The sequence below is a fragment of the Sycon ciliatum genome, chromosome 2 (assembly GCF_964019385.1).
Source record: "Sycon ciliatum chromosome 2, ocSycCili1.1, whole genome shotgun sequence".
NCBI classification, from domain to species: Eukaryota; Metazoa; Porifera; class Calcarea; order Leucosolenida; family Sycettidae; genus Sycon; species Sycon ciliatum.
This window is the reverse complement of record NC_088644.1, coordinates 28345415-28366091: the sequence shown is the minus strand read 5'-3', so window position 1 is coordinate 28366091 and position 20677 is coordinate 28345415. Positions and strand designations below refer to the sequence as shown.

The window sequence follows — 20677 nt, the reverse complement described above, 5'->3', positions numbered from 1 at the left end:
TACAGCCCCAGGACACCAAGCATGTCCCTGTGCATTCGAACCAGGGTCAGCACTACTCATGGGTCCTACTAAATGTGTTACTAATGATCCCTGCACATTATTTATGCCCGGCACACAACTCAGCTCAGTTCTTCGTGATCTACCTTTGGTGATGGCGTGAAGCAGCCAACGCACAGCGACATCAAGATCCAGCCACGGGCGTGCGACGTCTTAGATGGGTTCTGGGTCAGCTGTTTGCAAATCTGGCAGTAGATCTCGTCCCTGTGATAGAGCACGGCAAGAGGTTTCAAGTCAACATACTCGCAGCACGGTGAAGTATGTGCACAGTGTTCACAGCACAGTGTTCACAGCACAGTGTTCACATCACAGTGATCACAGCACAGTGTTCACAGCACAGTGATCACAGCACAGTGATCACAGCACAGTGATCACAGCACAGTGATCACAGCACAGTGATCACAGCACAGTGTTCACATCACAGTGTTCACAGCACAGTGATCACAGCACAGTGTTCACATCACAGTGTTCACTCCATGGTGCACAAACAGCGTTTTGCTGATTGAGCAAACAAGCAAACCAAATTGGAAGAAGACATGTTGGGCTAGTGCCAACAATGACAACCAGTCGGCAATGACAGCGGGAAGAAATGTCAGCAAGCGTAGATTACTCAAATGTGTCACCACAAGTCCGAATTTCCCCCTCCTCCCATAATACAGCTTAGTGCGGACGAACATCTCCACGTAGGACTATATCGGTTAAAATTTGAGAGCAAGTAGAATAACCCAACCTGACAAAAAAGTTAAAATATAATGTGAGAACACCAAAGGGACGTGCTCTGTACCTGAGGTCCTGCCGTAGAATGCCGTGCCCGATGATGAAGTGCAGCTTCTCCAGGTTGGAGGTGGGTCGCTGTAGCAGTGGAATGGACGCTGTCGGGTCAGAGCCAGGTACGTGCTCTGCATCATCGCTCTCCTTCAGCTGGCCAGCAACATCCTGTAATCATGGTGTGTGCGAGGGAGTAGATGGTTATGACACTATGGTGCACTTTTCGGAGTTGATACTGAATAGAGGAGACCTCACAGCCTAATAAGTTTTCAAAGAATACTGACAGTGGATCAAAGTAATAGAACACATGACTCCACTCGGCCTCGTACAATACTTCAACATGAATATTAGTGAAAGTCAACAGACAGCCAACTCACCTGGATGATCTTGCTCTTCTTCCTCAAGGTCATGGACGCAATATGCTTGCGAATCTTCTTCTTTTCCTTCTCGGTCAGATTATCATTCTATCAGAAACAAGTGGAGTGCGAAACACACAAGAAGGGGAGGAATGTTAATGCCATGCAGAAGTCGCATATCAGTTAAAGGACAACGTGTAGCTCGGCTAGAGGCAGGCATACTGTGTGATCAGTTCTATTTTAACCCTTTATGGACGGATTACTAGCACAGTATGCATCAGAATTACAAAATGTCAGAACAATTTTCATTTTCTCCATGTCATAACTTTGGTGTCCTTCACTTGATTGTCACAATCAAGGGCTCATTGGAAAGCTCTTGGCGAGAGCAACGCCAGGGTACCAATCTCCATTATCCAGCCGCCACAAATCAGGCGCGGTAACACAGCAAAGTCGTCTCCAAGCCTGATATGCAAGCAAATTCGTCCCATCAACGCCATTCCACTCTCCTTCATCGCAGAACGCTCAAATTTGTTTGAGACGATTCAAACTTCAGCCGGCTACGTCATTATCTTGTGCTCAGTCGCTCAAACAAAGTCAAAGAGCACACGAAAAGGGATTTTCCCCCAAAATGGCGAAATGATCGATCAAAAATTTGAATTTGCCAAGGTAAGAATACGGCGTGCGATATCTCTGGTGTCCGACATCGTAACTCTCCGGCAATTGTTGCATTGGGCAGCTTGGAGTTTCCGCTATCACGTAGACCCTTTGGTTGTGGAATTTGCTCAAGAAACGATGGAGTTACGAAGATTTTACCGCCTGCAGACTTTCGATCTTATTAGATCGAAACTCGTACAGTCCGTCCACAAAGGGTTTTAAAAGTGAAACATCATGATGTCTTGATTGACACATCGTGTGCCTCTACACATTTCCAGGAACACATACATACATACATGTACATGTATGCTACACAAACAACTCATTAGCCCACATCCCACATGCATATGCATATGCAACACCACTATGAAGCACACAAACACAGAGGACACAGGGTTTGGAGCTGCGCCGGGGTGCTGACTGCAAGTGAGGCAATGGGGCATATATACATGTAAACAACTCACTATGACGTACACCAAATTCACGCGGCCTGACATTGCCTCCCAATGCTCCTCACCTCTAGTCTTTGCTGAAGGGTTTGTATTTTCTTTTCCTCGTTTGGTGTCAACTCGGCTCCTGGCTCCGCGCCTTCCTTCAGCTCTTCTGCGAGCTTGCTCTTGCTGAACTTGCGTCCAAGAGTTCCTTTCAGCGTCTTCACCAAGCCGTCAGTCTGAAAATTGCGCAGCACAGCACCCACAACAGGGCCAGGCACAGGCAAACACATGCATGCTCTGAATCTAAGAACTTTGTTGTAGGAAATGCTACACACACACAAGTAAAATATAGTACAGATCTAGCATAACTAGTTGTGTCATCGAGCTTAGAACTTCGTCCGTTACATGTTCCAAGGGGGTGGGGGATCATTGATTACTCTATCTCATGGGATTGATTTGCGCCTTGGTTCATGGATGACCACAGTATAGCAATGTACCATCCTGAGCAAGAGGAAGAGTGCGTTGGTGCTTACCTTCTCTTTCTCGGCTGCTGGTTGAGTTTGAGCACGATACTTGGGCTCTGGCATGTCGCCCATGAAGCGTAGAATGCAGATCCATACTGCAAGGGCGGCCTGCACAACACACACACACACACACACACACACACATATAACAATATTCCTAAGTGGGAGCACAACATGTCATGACAATCGACCTCCGGTGTCCGCATGTGCCGTTCACCCCACCTTGGCTTGGAAACTTGAAGGGAGAATCTCACCAATGTTTTTCAGTGACATATACACATTTTACCTTCAAATTACATTTACTGCAGTCTGTTGGGACCCAGCATGCGGTAAGTATTGCACCAAGATGCATTGAGGGGTCTAGACAGAGGAGAGGAGCCCGAGGTGCATCAAATTTGCAAGATTCTCTGAAATTGTTCAGGCAGTGCAAGACCCCCAAACACACGGGCGTTTAGAGGCACGGTTTCCAAAGCATAAAGCCCCGCTTATGCCAAACCTGCAGTGAATGTGTCTGGTGAGTACACCAGTACCAACCTTGTGCTCCATGTCACCCAGTCCCTGCAGCAATGGCTGCTTCAGGTGGCGGCGGATGTGCGAGTCGGTGGCCTGGCCCTGGAAGTAGGTCTGCGCAAACTTGGGGTAGAGGAACTTGGACAGGTCCTCCACTTCCTCGGGTGCCTGGCAGAAAGAAATACACAGGAGTAACATGGGTAGCTATCTTTTAATGGGTATTGCACTAATCCATCTGTGCACAAACTGGCAATATTGCACGTGTATGAGCAACTTGAAGACTCCATAGTGTCACCTCAATTCATCGCTCCTTCAAGAGAATACAATCAATGCCTGTAAGACGATTTCATCAATAGGTTTTAAGTTTTGACCCGTACCTTGGCAATTGGCTCCGGTGGTGGGCTGACCGATTCTTGTCTCTCTTCGTTTTCCGGCTGTCTGTTGACCAGATCCTACATGACAAGAAACACCAGCGTGAAAACATAATGAAAATAAAATACTCTAGGTCGCTGCTTCCTATTCGGAAAGGTCAACATATCTCTCTTTGACTTTCTTTCGAGGAGTTTTGTTTTCTGAAAAAGTGGCCTATTTGCTTCTTCCTAAAAACGAGTGTATCCTCAGAACTGCTCGAAGCTCCACAGCCTAATCCAATGGTTGGGGTTGATTAGGCCAGAAGAGCTGAAAATATTCCCCGCAGAATTACCTTCCATATAAAGTTCCCTTAGTAACTACAACAGAACCTACACATACCGCCAGGGAAGCCTATTTAGAAATCTCATTGCTATGATGATGATGTTAAGTGAATGGTGAAGCAGACAGGAATCGCTTATTGCAATACTTCAACTCATTCCTTCTAAGATGCTTGTCAAAAAGTTGACGAGGACAATCCCCCCCCCCCCCCCCCCAAGAGTGATATAAGGAACTGAAATTCGATACAGAAATACTAGTGGAAAGTTCAGAGGCAAGAAGAAGAAGAAGCTTGTAGCAAACAGGATACACGTCATTAACTTGCAACGAGGACCAAAACACCAGTACACTGTCCCGTGAAATCTTCCGAAGGCTCAAGCCTCCCCGGCCGGCATGATGGCCATCACACAAAGGTGGACTCCTCGCCCAAGATTGTATGGCTTGACATGTTACCACTTGTTCCAGGTTCAAGTAGTCATCTTGACCAGGTGTCGACCTTATCAGAGTACTCTCCTCACTTAACAGGTTACATTAACCCTTTATGTACCGCGACCATCTCGAACCGTAAACATATTTACGGTTCGGCGCGCCGCACTTGGACACGCCGTTCGGCGGCGTCCTTTCTCTGATTCACTCGCGGTTTTTTGCAGTGGACAGCTGCGATCCCACTGAAAATTTTGATGTATGATATGGGTAGGTCGCCATTTGAAAGTATGGAGACCGATCGCGGCGAAAAGTGCGCTTCGCAAATGCAGCGCTCTGCGATATATTTTGCCAATTTCGATCGTGTTTTCGTTCCGTCACGCTGCTGCTAATAGAGATATAGCCTTCTCCAGCTAGTGTCGACATCCTATAGTCGTGGTAGACACCTGGAGAGAGCTGAAGTAGCGATATCTCCTCAGGATCTGAATCGAAACTGCCAATTTTCATCGCTGAAGCCATCACAGCATTCGCTCTCCAAGTAGCAGCGAGAGGGAGGGCAGCGATGGCATAAAATCACCACGGCAGGCGGAGGTCATCCCCTAGTACCTATTTCTTGTCTTCTCAATCACCAATCCTCGGTCGACGTGAGTAGATCAGCAAAAACTACATATCTCAAATCTGAAATAATTGCAATAATTTGAATATTTGACGCAATTGTTTGCGTCTGGTATTTAGACGATACATCCGTTTTCCGCCCCTTCTGGTGTTGTTTATGCATGCAACTAGTGCCTGTGGTATCCTTTTGTCACTGTGCGTCCCAATGGTCGTCCCTGATACGTCTATACTTTATTTCAAATGTAGCGATCTCAATTGTGAGAATTACGCACAATTGGCTCATAATTGGGTATTCCGTGTATGCCCTCTACTATTAGTTGCATGCTGGATTACAATAATGGACCCATTCATTACCATAGATTCAGAAAAACATAACTTGCACATACAAAATGCGTCTAGATTTTATCCTATAGGTCCATCATTGACGAGGAGTACCCTACGCATACATTAGATGCGCGGTACATAAAGGGTTAAAGATAAGTTCGTTAAAAAGAGATGTACTGATGTACTGATGTACTGTGACATTCACTGCATTGTAGGCTATGGTACAGTACTGTACCTTGAACGCCTCCGGTACTCCAGCATTGCTCGTGTCCTGTTCGCCCTCTGGCAAGAACTCAAACACTTCAGCAACCTGCAGTTCACACGCACGTGCACGCGCGCGCGCACACACACACACACACACACACACACACACACACACACACACACACACACACACACAAAAACAGCGAGAAAGAAGTCGATTCGTGCCCGAGGTCATGACTTTCAAGTTTTGCGCATGTCAAACTGTTGTGTCTCAACCTCAGAATCCGTCAAGGCAAAAAGACCATGCATTTCCTGCGCATGTACAATATGAATGATGACAATGAAGGGAGTCATAATATTACTAGGCATGGCACAAACCTACCATCTTGGTCTCATCCACTTCTTGCCTACGACGCTCTGCCTCCTTTTCAGCTTCCTCGGCCAGACGTTTCTTCTCCTCGGCCTCTTTCTTGAGACGCTCTTCTTCCGCCACGCGTTCGCGTTCCAGGCGAGCTAGCTCTTCCTGTAAGAACAGAAAGCAAGCCGCAACAAATAATCATCTTTTGTTCGTATTGGTGTGGTTGGCAGCGCAAACTTCTGGTCCTGTCATTGTGTTGAAAAACCTGGTGACTGGGGGCTTGGAGAACTAGCAGGCAAACCAGCAGACACTTGGAGAACTGCCAGCTTGGAGAACTACCAGCTTGGAGAACTAGCAGGCAAACCAGCAGACAGACCAATGGGTGTTTCACTAGCTTCTCGTAGCCACACTTCCAGGCAAGTGCGGAGCCAAACAGTAAAGGTGTACAATTATGTAGGGTTTGTTTAAAGTGCTATAGTGCGTAGTAGGAGTAAGTAAAATGAAATAGCTCTATCCGGCTCTGACCTGATGGTGGCGCTCTGCTTCGCTGCGTGCTGCCTCCGCCTCCATTTCCTGTCGCAGACGCTCTTCTTCCTCGCGCCTTAGTCTTTCTGCTTCTTCTCTGCGCTTTTTCTATAAAAGAGGACATACCGAAAAGTCAGAAGTATCAGAAGTGCGCCGGTCATTGGGACTAAAGTCCCACTGGTTCATGCTGTGAGCAATTACACCTGAGCGGTGAGTGCAAAGAGAACTAGCGTTTATGTTTGTGCATGGGCACAAGTCTGCTCGGACTGTGTATGCAGCTACAGTAGGACAACTTGTGTGCGTACGTGCATGCATGTGTGTGCGTGCGTGCAGGGGGGGGGGGGGGGGATGAAAATTCTTCATACCTTCAGTTTCAGCTGCCGTAGCATTCTCTTTGCCAGCAGTATCCTGAAGTGGGTCTGCAGGAGGATCACTGACTTTCTCCGTCGCTTGAACTCCTTGCGTTGTAGGAATCCACGGCAATGGCACTGGAGATGAGGTGGACAACGTGCAAGGGAAAGCAAAGAACAGCATTTTAGCATTGAAGCTCAGGTCCATTCATTCTAACTAGTCAGCTGGATCATGCATGCCATGTGATTTGCTACGTAAGCTAAGTTGCTAAACCCTTGCTCAATGCCACGAATTCAGCCTAGTGCCATTGCTAACTTGTGATTTCCTGATACACAGGTTTAGCAAACATAAAATAATGTTACAATCACTGAAACTGCTCTCGTGCCCTTCACACACACACTTAGAACGCCACTGAGAACTTGCAGACTACAGCCGACTGAGATAGCTCCAACAAAATGATGTTCTTGCACATGTCAGACACCCTGTTCGAGTCAAACTGAAATCAGAATCACCATAGATCTTTGTCAGTGCCAGGGGCACGTTCAGTATCACGACACTGAAATCATGTTGCAACACACGTCGCAAGCAGTTCAACACTGAAAAACAGCACAACAATGAAAAGACACGTCCATGACGTACCTGGAAGCCATAGACTCTTGCACGCATCTTCCTGTAGTCACGCGTCAACTTCCTCATGCGGAAGGTTGCCTGGAGCCTCATAAAGCCACGACGCATCTGCCACACATTATAAGTACATAGAGAGGCCTCAGAATGATATTGCAACAGGGTTAAATTGGCTGCTACTGGTACTAGTTGTTCAGGTTCTGCCACGAGCATGGTGGGAGTTGGATAAGGACTATTCTGCACGTTGAGTGCTCAGGCCGTTGCCAGAGATTAACACTCTATGTACTACAGTCTACTGTTTGCTGGATTTTCATTTACTGCTATCGCTACCAGCACAGACCCTGTCCTTCGTGCTGTTTGCTGGAGTTCATTTTCATTGACTGCTATCGCTACCAGCACAGACTCTGTCCTCCGTGCTGTTTGCTGGAGTTCATTTTCATTGACTGCTATCGCTACCAGCACGGACTCTGTCCTCCGTGCTGTTTGCTGGAGTTCATTTTCATGGACTGCTATCGCTACCAGCACAGACTCTGTCCTCCGTGCTGTTTGCTGGAGTTCATTTTTATTGACTGCTATCGCTACCAGCACAGACTCCGTCCTCCATGCTACCCAGCCTCAACACCGTCACTGTGTCTGTGATATGTGCATGGGTACAAGACACTGGAGCAGGTGCTGTGAGCGCTAGCGTGCCAACATGTTCGGAGCATGCCAACATACTTTTAAAATGTACGGGTGTGAAACATCCGGCCCAATTCAGCAACCGCATTTGTCACATCTCTGGCCCAAACATGACAGAGCAACACTCACAGTAGACAGATCCCTAATCAGTCATGGTATCAATTAAAGGCTGGTTTTCCAGGACCCTGACCAACCCCTGGTACCCTGTGTTAAATTTGTTGCCCGTCGGTCGTGTTTTTCGTGAGATTTGTGTCCACATTTAAAACCTTGTTCCACCTTGAATGCTAGGAGAGGCTCTACCTGGCGACGCCACCGGGGTGTTGAGCACTGTGTGAGCAGAGGGAATTTCCCTACTTTGCAGTCTAGATGCCACTCCTCTAAGTTACTAGTGCCGCTCAGTTGCATGCTACCGTGTATGTGTAGTACAGTGTGTGTGTACAGTGTATGCGTAGATAGTGTGTGTACAGTGTAATTGTATGTGTACAGCGTATGTGCACACTGGATGGTGCATTCTGCCAGAGTCCCTGTACGGTCTAGCATGAGCTGCCTGGTATGCTGCTACAGCATGTTTTGTTATCCGGAACGTAAAAATCTGATAAGGCGTACCCCATGGGTAGGGAGTTCAGTACCGTCGCGCTGACAAGTGAAAACTGCCGTCACAACTTGCGTGTACAACAGCAATGGGCCTACGCATGGCAGCTGTTTGGGATGACTTCGAGCCCACTTCTATTTTCTCTTTTGGCCATTTCTCTCGGGCCGATGCTATTTGTTTAGTAGGTAGCCGAGGTCATTGCCTTTCCACTGATGCCACACATGCCGTGCTGGGAATAGACATGGAGCTGCGCTTTGCGCAGAGGCATTACAAAGTGCTAACATATCCATACTCTGCCCGTGGGAGAACACCGGATTTTCATACTCGACAGCCTCAAAATTATCTAAAACAAGAGGATTTTAGAACATGAAGGCTCGCGGTTTATCGCGCTAGAAGGAAAGCGATCACAGAAACCAGTCCACGGTGATTTATCGGTGGTGGACGAATACATCAGGAATCGGGTATCTTACCTTGATATATTTGCGCCGGACACTGAACTTCTTCCACGCCTTCTGAATGATCACGCAGGCCTTCTTCAGCTTCTTGAAGTAGATGCGCTGCTTGTAGCCGCGCCATACTCTCTGAATGGTGGTGACACGCTCACTGAGCATGGCCTCCCGTGTTTCCTCCAGCTTCACGTCATGTTCGTCCTGAGAGCAGAGAGATAACGCCATGCAAAATTGGACTTTGTCCATGCTTCCAGCGAGTTGGCTGCCAACATTCAGCTATCTATCAATCAACCATCAATGCTGCCTTCTCGCAGATATGGGAATAGAGGGCAATGTTATGGAAAGGGTGACAGTCGGCCATGGGAGTCCACATAAGCAAAAAGAGCCCCCCCCCCCCCACACACACACAAGCACAAAACACACACGCATACGCATTCATGCATGTGCACACACACACACACACACACACACACACACACACACACACACACACACACACACACACACACACACACACACACACACGTGCACACACACAAAATAATGTATACTGTATAAGCAGAAATATTCAATTTCGTCTTTTTCGTCCAAGGAGCTCTTGGACTAATGTCGATTTGCCCAGCTTTTCTATACACTCTTACGATCCATGGACGAAATTTTCAACCGGACGAACTCCTTTTCTTTGGAGTTGGACGAAATTATTGACCGGCGAAATGTTCTGCCTCTACAGGCACACATGTACATAGTGGTCCATCTCACCTTCAAGAAGACTTTGGTCTTGCCAATCTGCCAAAGACCTTCACCGAGCGTGCTCATCAGAATCTTCTTGCACTTCTCGATGACATTGATGGAGTTGTCAGACACCTTCAGGCCTTTCTTTAACATGTAGTACCTATTGACAAACTCCTGGAAGGCATGGCGAATTGGATAACCAGCCCGACGGATTCTGTTGGAAGAAATGGCACCCAAACGCATGAAAAGCACCAGGCATTGCAAGGTCACTCTCAACAAACAAATATTACATTCAACCATGGGGCAATGTTGAGAAAATCAACCTGGGTAAAGGATGGGCATGGCTGAAGGTAACCTTGACTCCATTGCAATGACGTCAAACCCGCCTTGTGCTAAGATGGGAGCTAGCTAAGTGGCGAAATGCCCGTTTACAGCGGGTTAAGTGAGTGCAGAAACCACATACCGGGTCACACATGATAAACCCATACCGGGTCACACATGATAAAGAGGAACTTTGAGTGGCAAACGTACTATGTGGCGCGTATTGCATATCAGTGGTGTAGCTGATCCCCCTTTCAGGGAGGTGCACGGCCGCATATGTGTAGGATGGCTGGTGCATGTCATTCATGGTCATTATGTGCATGCTGAACCAAGGTCGACATTTTTAGGGGGAAAGGGGGGGGGGGGGTGCACGTGCCCCCGTTCCCCAAGCGGGCGATGTGCCTGCATATCCTCTAGAAGCTAGATATCATAGATAGCACTGCTGTGTTTGCTGTGTTTGCTGGCGCAAGCATCTCACCTAATCGTCTCCATCATACCAGAGTAACGGAGCTGACGTGTGCACAACTCACGGTCAAACATCTGCATGCGGCCGGGACGGAAGGAGAGCGGAGAACAGGACAGAGAGGCAAGCAAGATAGCATTACATTATATTCTTATATGATTATAGTCACGGTTTGAACTGCTGCAGTTTCACACACCAGCTTCGCATAGGCACATTGTCTATGTACATCGTAGGACGTCCGGCACAGGGAAGGCCAAGTCAGGGGCCACATGAGAAGCGGGCTTGCTTGTTATTTGACAACGTCCTATACTAGCGGAACTCCTCCATCTGTACTGGTAGTGTTGGTCAGAGCAAAGGTAACGGGTCTTCTCCAAAGGTCCCAGTTCCGTATGCTCAACAACACAGTATCTCCCCGCTCACAAGGCATTACAGTCTTCTGCCATCCACGAATGCAAGTGGAGTAGCTTTCACCACGATTCCAACAAGCGTGTACAATGTACATATTATACGGTGCTTTCACATGACATACAATGACAGGTAGTGGAATGCAGAAGAACTAGTGCATGCTCCGTACAGTGTATATTATGATTTCCATGAGCTGTTGCGACCATAAGATATTATTATATGGAAAGTGCACAGCTACCTACCTTCGCCTTCTTGAACTCGTTGGGTTTGACGCAGCGCACAAAGAATGGCTGGCAGGCGCTCAGTGTCTTCATGAGCAGGTCGAGCGAGGTCTTGAACTGAGCACCCAGCGTCGGCGACTTCTTGCGCGTTTCCGTGCCCTGTGCACGTGTGCGTGTGCAGAAGAGCAGTGCGAACGTGCGTGTTGGTTAGCCGTGCGTGTTTACACATCGCAAACCTATTCGTCCAGAGTATTGAGTATTTGTCCACAGTGTCTGCATGTCTTACTGATAATGCCAATGTGTGTGTACGCCATACAGCGGGCATTGCCGGATGGATGGCATCCTCTTTGTAGGGTATCATACTGCATGACATAATAGTTGGAAAAGTCAGCGTACTGAGGGAGCAGCAAGCAGTGTGCGTGTATGGGATATGGGACATTCGGTGTGCGGGCTGAGGTTTGTGACACGGCGCATGAAGTATGAGGGCGGGGTGTGTGGTATGGGGTAGGGGGATGTGGTATGCGGGTAGGGGATGTGGTTTGGGAATGAGGTATGGGATTAGGGTTACATGGCACGAGGGAAAAAGGCACGATGTATGTGGTATGTGGTATGGGTATGTGATATGGGACTGGGGATGTGGGTAGGTATGTGGAATGGGATATGAGAGATGGGGTGCTCAAGAATGGGTTGTTATGGCAGCCGATGAAGGCACCCCTGGAAAAGACCTTACCATCTTCTTCTCCTTGATGAAGAGGGATGCCAGGAATGCGCACTTGGACACTGTCAGCAAGTCGATCAAGTCCGCACTGAACGTGTCACGGTTCTTTTCCAAGAAACCTACGCACGGGGCAAATAGGAAATGCCGTGAAAGTAGCATAAAATGCTCAATAGTGGCCTGTGCCTAATAGATGTTGGCAGAGTGTGGATTACTGGTCTTTCAACTTGAGTGCTACCAAGACAAACTTGCCCCTGTTGGTCATGAACTCTCCCTCTGTGTGTGTGTGTCCATGTAGTGTAACCAGCGCATTGTCCACTTGCTTTAACTTTCATGGAAATTGTAGGAATCTACTAAGGTTTGAATACAGGTGATATTGGCTGCTAGGAATGTATGTTTACTTGTTCCACTAGTTATTCTCATGGATTGTGACTGCTTGCACTACCAATCATTACCGACACAGGCCTGGTGAATACAATGCAGCACAGGTAGCGGCATGCACACTGACCTCTGCTCTCGTAGTACACATCGCCGGCAAAGTGTCGCACTCCAAACGTGGTGTTTTGCGCCGACTTGGGCTTGAGGTAGTGAATGTGTTCGGCGTGTTGCTTGTGCAGTTTGATCAGCAGAGATGCATCAGTGCCCTGCAGTAACAACAGACAAACACTGATGAGTTACGCAAAGTATTGGGGTTGATAACTAGAATTAGGAACCCAACCAGATTATAAGGGACCATCCAAGGTTTCCGATTGCTTATCAAAGCAAATTATTCTTCATTGTGGGGGGGGGGGAGGAGGGGGAACATTAAAATCAATATTTTGCCACCGAATTTTGTCTTACTTGCAGAAATGGTGGGCAGATGAGAGACGTGAAATAAAACCATGTCGCTTTGAAAACACGAGCGGGTAACCACCTTATACAGGGCCTAACGCAATGAGTCCCATGACTGGATCACTCTATAAGGATGTACACGCACGCACAAACTAGTCAAGCGAGCGATGTTCGTCCCTTACCGAATGGGTGGCTTCAGGAACTTGTACGGCCACCCTCAGATCACACCAGTCTTGAAAACACACACACACACACACACACACACACACTGCCTAGGATGTTACACATGTCACGCTTGCCCTAACCTTTGGAAAGCGGCTCTCCTCGTCGACAAGAGCAATGATGTTCATTGGCTTCACGGCAATCAGATCCAGGCATACCTGTAGACAGTAGAGATGTACAAGTGGTAAGAACAAGATTACAGAACAGTGGTACTTTGCCCCTGTATCATACCACAGGAAGTGCAACGGATGACAGAGATCAACTGTGGGTCATATACGCATGCAGTTGAAGCATTCTTGGCAGACTGATAGCACAGTGAGGATCACCTGGTGCGTACTCTGATAAGACATGCTCTTGCTCAGTATGAATTTTGTCCAGAGTACGGCCCGTGTATTGATCCATACTGAAGTATATAAGGAGAAGACTGAGTACCTGGGATACTTAGTACAATTGTCCGCTGCCCATGGGGGTATGTATGCCGGTCTTCTCAGAGTTGCACGTGCATTAAAACCTGTCTAGGCGACCACTCGGATAAGGTGACCACCTGTCCTAGAAGACCACCTGTCCTAGAAGACCACCTGTCCTAGAAGACCACCTGTCCTAGAAGACCACCTGTCCTAGAAGACCACTGAAACCAGGACCACGGGAGGCTATTTCCAGTCAAACGACCCTGGATAAGGAGACCACCTGGTAACAGAGACCACGTTTCGAAGGTCCCTTGAGCGGTGGCGGTGGTCGTCTTACACAGATTTCACTGTACAGTACTGTGGTGGAGTGGGAAAGGGTCTAACCTCTAACCTGATTCCTAGTCTAACCTGATTGTCAACAAACTCGATGTGTTCCCAGCTGATGTTCTCTCTGTCGTACTCTTGCTGTTCAAGTTTGAAGATGTGCTGCACAAAGAACTGTTGCAGGTTCTCATTGGTGTAGTTGATGCACAGCTGCTCGAATGAGTTCACACCAAAGTTCTCGAATCCAAAGATGTCCAGTACGCCAATAGACAGGTACGTCTCATGACGTGATGGCTGCATTGACATGCACACACGTGCGAAAAACACACAAACACACCCACCCACATGTACAGTCTCGTTTTCATTCACACATCCCTAGTTCTAGCGAACACCAATCCCTAGTTCTAGCGAACACCAATCCCTAGTTCTAGCGAACACCAATCCCTAGTTCTAGCGAACACCAATAGAAGACCATTGCTTACTGGCTCCTTGTAGATGACGATGTTGATCTTGTTCACAATCCAGATGAACACGCGACCATAGATGCCCTTGACAAATGCATCCCTCACATCCAGGGCTTGCGCAGCACTCAGTGGTGTCACAATGACTTCTCCGTGAGCGAACGTTGTGCGATGAGTCAAAGACTTGACCAGCTCGTTTCCATCGACCTGAAGGAGCTTGGCAGCAAGATGAGCCACTTCTTCGTTGATGATGCGACATGCTGCCATGTTGTTGATTTCCATCTCTACAATGTGATACACATGCACACACGTACACACACACACACACACACACACACACACACACACACACACATACACGCAGTCAGGCAGCCGAACGAGAGTGAGTTGCTGGTTTGTCGTTTTCGCACCATAATCCTGCCTTTTCAGTTTTCACAAATATTGTGCACAATGTCCGCGTGCCAGGACACAGTGCTTGTGTAAGTCATCAACAGCGCCTCACAGCATCAACAGCGCCTCACAGCATCAACAGCACCTCACAGCTTTACCGTGCGCGGCAGCTCACCTTCAAACTTGATGTTACCCAAGTGTAGCACGGCCGCTGTCTGCTCCCAGATGTTCCACTGCTCCTGGTCCGTGAATGTCAGAATCTGCAGGCGTCAAAGTCACACAACAGCAGACAAGCAGATATTCACATCAGCCAGAAATGTTTGAAGTACATAAGAAAGTCCTAGTCCAGCATAGAGTATGCATGAAGACGCACACACGCCAGCCTAATACACATACTTGTCCATGGCAAACACATGCACTGTGAAGCTGTGGAACTGGATTCTCAAATGCTCATTTCAATCCACACGTGATATGGTTTGTTCACAGATGACCGTGGAGACTGTATTTAATCTATCCCGGCGGCAATGTTGTGCTGAATAAATGTGTGTGTGTGTGTGTGTGTGTGTGTGTGTGTGTGTGTGTGTGTGTGTGTGTGTGTGTGTGTGTGTGTGTGTGTTTAGTCAACTGAGTGAGGGGTTTAGAGCAACATCCGAGAAGTTCGGTACGAACCTTCGATAGTAGCCACAGAACCCCAAAAATACCCGAATTTCCGTTACATTCGTAGGGTGCTCCCACGTAGCCACGTGTGTGCGTGTGTGTATGTATGTGTGTGTGTGTGTGTGTGTGTGTGTGTGTGTGTGTGTGTGTGTGTGTGTGTGTGTGTGTGTGTGTGTGTGTTGCGGGAATACACTCGTGTTGTACCACACAACTCAGCTCACCTTCATGGCATCCTTGATGAGTGCAAATTCCTTGTTATCGTCCATCCCGTCACATGTCAGCGAGTTGCCCTGTGTAGCAACAATGGACACACACACAAGTACACATGCATGCACACACACCACACACACACACACACACACACACACACACACACACACACACACACACACAAGTACACAGTACGGATACAAGATTGATCAGCCGATAGACTCCTTGCATGTAGATATGGAACTACTGATCATGTAGCATATAGCATATAGGAATAGTAACTCTGTGTGCTCCTTGAGCTGGGATACAATGTGCACATACACAGAGGCGTCGGAACCGGTGCGGCAGGTGCGACCAAGGCCACGCCAATAATTTCATCTTGGGATTTTTGAAGCTATGGAATATGGGCTATTTGGACCCAATTTCCATAAAGTTCTCCCGGGGGGAGGAACCCCTGGACCCTCCACCCATTCATGCGATCATGGCCGCGCCAGTGTTGAATACCTTCCGACGCCCCTGATACATCAATGTGTTAGAGCAGTGTGTGTATACACAGACAATTAAGTGAGGCCATCGTAAGCCAACTAGTTGTACCTGGATCAGGTAGTAGAAATCCTTGGCGTCCTTCAAGTGCAGTTTTCCTTTCTCTTCCGCGGTCATGCCAGAAATCATCCGGTAGAACACGTGATAATTGCGTTCGCCATCAGCCTAAGACAACCAGAAGAAACAACCGATACAAATGGAAATGGTTTGAATGAGCAAGAACAGCTCTGAGGTGCACATCATCAGCTTAGCACAGGTATAACAAGCACTAGCTACCTAGTTCAATCACCGTATTACATGTTCTGAAATGTACATTGCAACTGTAGGGTACAATGAGGAAAACAACACACTACCAGCATGGTGTGTTACCGGTACATCCATGCAACACAGATGAACAGCAATGCCCTAGTAAAGATATACATGTTCCACCCCTCATCCCACTCCTCACCCCCACTAACCACCCCACCCCTCACCCCACTCCTCACCCCCACTAACCACCCCACCCCTCACCCCACCCCTTAACCCACTCCTCATCCCTACTAGCCACCTCACTCCTTCCCGGATTTAATACATGGGATTATGAATTTATGACAAACAGTTTCTTGCATCACGGGTGGCCTCGCATGCAACACTGACCCCGCCCAGTGCCTGAATGACCTGCCGAAGCCACTGAGAGCAACATCCTGCCAGTTCACAGAGGCAGTGTGCCTTAACCTGCTGGAGCGCTCGATTTCTGTCAGTTCATGTGTATCTTACCTGGCCAACGATGCGAGACTTCTCCAGCAAGTACTGCTGGATCTTGGCGCCTTCGATGACACCAGCCTTGGTGAAATGAATGTCAATGTACTTGCCGAAGCGACTGGAATTGTCATTGCGAATTGTCTTGGCGTTGCCGAAAGCTGTACGCAAACCGCACACACGGCAGCACTTGAATGCATAGCATAATTGCCAGCAGATATCAGGCAAGGAGTTGCCACTCAATACAGAGCATACACAATTATGTCATATACTGTCTCTCTATGATGTCATCCACTTGAACTCTACACCCAGGAATAGAAGGTTGCACAGTACTGTAGTCAATCAGTCATATGTGTATCTGTGTACTGCAGAGTTGTGTTTGGACTGGGAAAAGTGGATGGGGGGCATGCATGCACTAACACTGAACCAATGACAGCTTTCTATCCTAGGCTCTAGCTCTGTTATGCAGCTTCCCGCTACCCAATCGACATGTAGTATGAACGGGCCAGCACCATACCGTCCCAGATCTGATACAATCCAAGGGAGAACTTAAAAAGGATCCAATTGGAGGAGAATGGGGAAATACGGCAATGTTCACTCACAGAGCAACTGTTCAGTGCATGGGGTTGTGGTCTACCAGAGCAATCACACTCACGGTAGTGAAAAATACGATTTTCTGCACTCTTTCGCTACAGTCAGCCATGAAAAACAAAGCTTCTCACCTTCCATGATGGGATTGGCCTGGATGATCTGCTGCTCGATCCATGAATGCTGTCCACTAGTCGCTGCCAGGAAGTTGAGGATGAGCTTGGTGCTTTCTGTCTTGCCTGCACCACTCTCACCACTGTCAAATACAAAGCCAGGGATCAGGGAAAAGATTTGTTTCCTGTACTATTGCAGAGAAACTCAATTCACTGTCTTGCTGTGAAGTCATATCTCACTTATTATACACACACACACACACCATGTAACTGATCATAGAGAGGTTGAATGAGCTGTGAAGCAAATACGTAATCAGCATGTCCGTGTGAAAAGCGTGACTGGCGGTGCACTGCCGAACACACTGGACGCATCACCAGTCAGGCAGACTAGACCGACACTGCAATGAAAAATTGGCCTGCCCATAATGCCCTCGTTTCAAAATTCGTTGCAACGGCTGCGGCTTGCCAGTCAGAACCTATTCATAAGTTCGAGGTGCTCTTCTTTCGACTCGGGCTACATACAGTCGCCTGAAGGCACGGAATGACGGGCATACGCAGATCGTGGTCCTTCTAATTGTGTGCACACCTCAGTTACCCACACAAATCATCAGTTTTCGAAAGGTAGCCGCCACAAGTCACAAGGAACGAATTGCTACCGCTCTGCAAGTGGTTGTCTTCAGTGGCGGATCCAGGGGGGGGGGGGGGCAGGGGGCCTGCCCCCCCCCCTTTGAAAATTTCGACCTTGGTCTAGGATTACAGTAGACTGTAGAACATGGTAGAACATGAGAATGAGCGCTCGAAATGTCTTGGCGTGCCAAGTAGGTCACGCGTGCTGGGTACTTTTATACGTGTCCGGTGTAGTCTGTCTACGCACTGTACTAGTCAGCGCGCTGTGTACAACTAGTCTGTACGCACTGCGACCTGAGGACACGGCCGCACTTCAAACATGTGAAAAACGTGCCAAAAATGCAGGGCCTGGTACATACTATAGTGCAGCGATCGCGTTGGGCTGAAGTCCTGTATGGTGCACGGTACGGTGCTGTCGACTTCGCCCTTCCTTTTTTCTTTTTCACTTGTCAGAAACTTAACGCTCTCTAGCTCTCTACTTCGCTTGTAGCCAACGGGTTACCTTCAGACATGCGATGAAGAGGAAAGTGTGACGAATTTGTAGTACGACTATGATTTACGCATGTCGTTGTATTTGGTTCTTGTCTTGTGGAGTCCAGTGTCTGATGTCATATATGGTCTATGTGTACGCGCGAGTATGGTGTGATGTGTGACGTTTATGGTATGTGGTGCATGCAAGAGTACGCGTTGTCAGAGTGTGAGGATGTGCTTCCGTCTGTGTGAGAGTGACTGTCAAGTGAATGCTGTACATGCGCAGTGCTAGTTTGGTCTGGGAATGAGAGTCGTGTGTGATTCGTCCGTGGTGTGGTTGTCTTGGTCTTGGTCATGTGTTCTGTACGTATTGGTCCCTGATTGGTCGTCTCGATTTGTCGTCGGTTTATTACTGCTTGTTCGTTGTTGTTTTCTTTGAGTCTTTTCTCGGGAGTCTTTCCCGTCGTCGTTTTCTGTCTAGTCTTTTCGTCTTTCTCCTCCTGTGCCCTCGCCGTTTATTATTGAAGTGAATACTAGTATGGAAGCTAACTGAATGGTGCGTTGTTGAGTGACCGGGGCCAGGGGGAGAAGCCTACAACCATTTCCTTAACAAAAGGGTCCGACATCAGGTCGTTCTTCAGTGGACCGGTAGATAAGAGAGCTCGCGTTGAAGAGCCGTCCAAAGGTCCGTCGCGGCCGCTGTCGAGTGGAAATGTTCCCGCGCAGTTTGAAAATGTCGTGAGAATGGAATAAAACTAGGGACCGGCGGATTCTGCTCGAAAAGGTGGCATATTCTGCTCGAAAAGCAGTGAAATTGGCAGAACCATATAAACCTTATGGCGGGCAATTCTTCGAATTCTGCTCCATTTTTTATCCACATACCAAACATGCATGAAACTTACCAGAAAAAGTATCGAATTCTGCCAATTTTTCTGCCGGCAGAATCCGCCGGACCCTAAATACAACAGCTCTTCACAACTTCAGGACTTTGTTGTTGTTGTATTTGTTGTTTTGTTTTGGGGGGGGGGGGGATACCTTGGGCCCCCTCTTCGGCCAAGTCCTGGATCCGCCACTGGTCTTGGTAACACGTCGTTACCCAGTCTCACCTAATGATGATACACTGATCACGCTGTCCGCGCTTCATGAAGTAGTACGCATTGTCGGCGATGGCAAAGACGTGCGGCGGCAGCTCGCCGATCTTCTTGTCCTGGTAGCGTTTGATGTACTCTTGACCGTAGATGGAGAAGATCTGGTACGGGTTGATGGCCACCAGGATGCTGCCAGTGAACGTCTGATGGAAACAAGCAGAGAATACCGCAACAGCATGGCTCATACAGTCATACCAGCCGCAGCAATATCAAGTCCAAATCCTGGTGTGCATTAAACATTGGCCAAAGAACATGGTTCATAACAACTGCAGAGTTATTACGTCCAATCCGAGTTGCTCCTGGACATTGCCATTCACTTTGAGGCCTCATACAGCCATGTGCATGCAGTGCCTACTGAGTGTAAAAGAGTCGAGGCGAACATGCAACCATTGCATTGGGAAGAATCTAAGCCAGTTCCTTACATAGATCTTCTCCTCATTGTAGCGCTTCAGCAAGTTGTGCAAGATTCCAGCTTCATTGAGGTCACCGAGATGAATCTGTCAACAGAATGGAAGAATGGCTATAATAGATGCAAAAGACAAGCATAAAATAAATCTACCCCATGCACAAGCACTCGTATACCCCCCCCCCCCCCCCCCCACACACACACATACAACACATGTATACGCACATGTGCACCTCTCCTCCTCCTCCTCCTCCTCGTCCACACACACACACACACGCATGCACACACACACACACACACACACACACACACACACACACACACACACACACACACACACACACACACATACACACACACACACACACACACACACCGATAAGTATCCATTTGCTTTCGGAGAATCCGTCAAATAAAATAAAATAATAAGCACAATGAACACATGCCCCACCGCAGTACACACATACATGCACTATATAGTGTGAGTGTTACTACATGTAGTACCTAAACTGCATAGACCAGTGATTTGTAACTACATGGTACTACTGTGG

The 20677-nt window shown here is 48.0% G+C and overlaps 1 protein-coding gene across 1 annotated transcript in view; it reads right to left on the bottom strand.

Moving 5' to 3' along the window:
* Positions 1-20677, bottom strand: part of LOC135809534 (myosin-VIIa-like) — a 37864-nt gene that overhangs the window by 13798 nt on the left and 3389 nt on the right. The window contains exons 4-31 of the mRNA XM_065322895.1: positions 20143-20217; positions 19679-19863; positions 17496-17617; positions 16792-16934; positions 16087-16200; positions 15504-15572; positions 14801-14885; positions 14257-14519; positions 13859-14068; positions 13127-13201; positions 12499-12634; positions 12006-12112; positions 11297-11434; positions 10665-10726; positions 9893-10079; positions 9155-9334; positions 7430-7525; positions 6805-6927; positions 6440-6547; positions 5939-6079; positions 5588-5662; positions 3681-3755; positions 3328-3471; positions 2803-2901; positions 2353-2505; positions 1203-1289; positions 842-993; positions 144-261 (exon numbers count right to left, since the gene is read on the bottom strand). Of these exons, the coding sequence (XP_065178967.1) occupies positions 144-261; positions 842-993; positions 1203-1289; positions 2353-2505; positions 2803-2901; positions 3328-3471; positions 3681-3755; positions 5588-5662; positions 5939-6079; positions 6440-6547; positions 6805-6927; positions 7430-7525; positions 9155-9334; positions 9893-10079; positions 10665-10726; positions 11297-11434; positions 12006-12112; positions 12499-12634; positions 13127-13201; positions 13859-14068; positions 14257-14519; positions 14801-14885; positions 15504-15572; positions 16087-16200; positions 16792-16934; positions 17496-17617; positions 19679-19863; positions 20143-20217 (3522 nt within the window). The remainder of the gene's footprint in view (positions 1-143; positions 262-841; positions 994-1202; positions 1290-2352; positions 2506-2802; positions 2902-3327; positions 3472-3680; positions 3756-5587; positions 5663-5938; positions 6080-6439; positions 6548-6804; positions 6928-7429; positions 7526-9154; positions 9335-9892; positions 10080-10664; positions 10727-11296; positions 11435-12005; positions 12113-12498; positions 12635-13126; positions 13202-13858; positions 14069-14256; positions 14520-14800; positions 14886-15503; positions 15573-16086; positions 16201-16791; positions 16935-17495; positions 17618-19678; positions 19864-20142; positions 20218-20677) is intronic.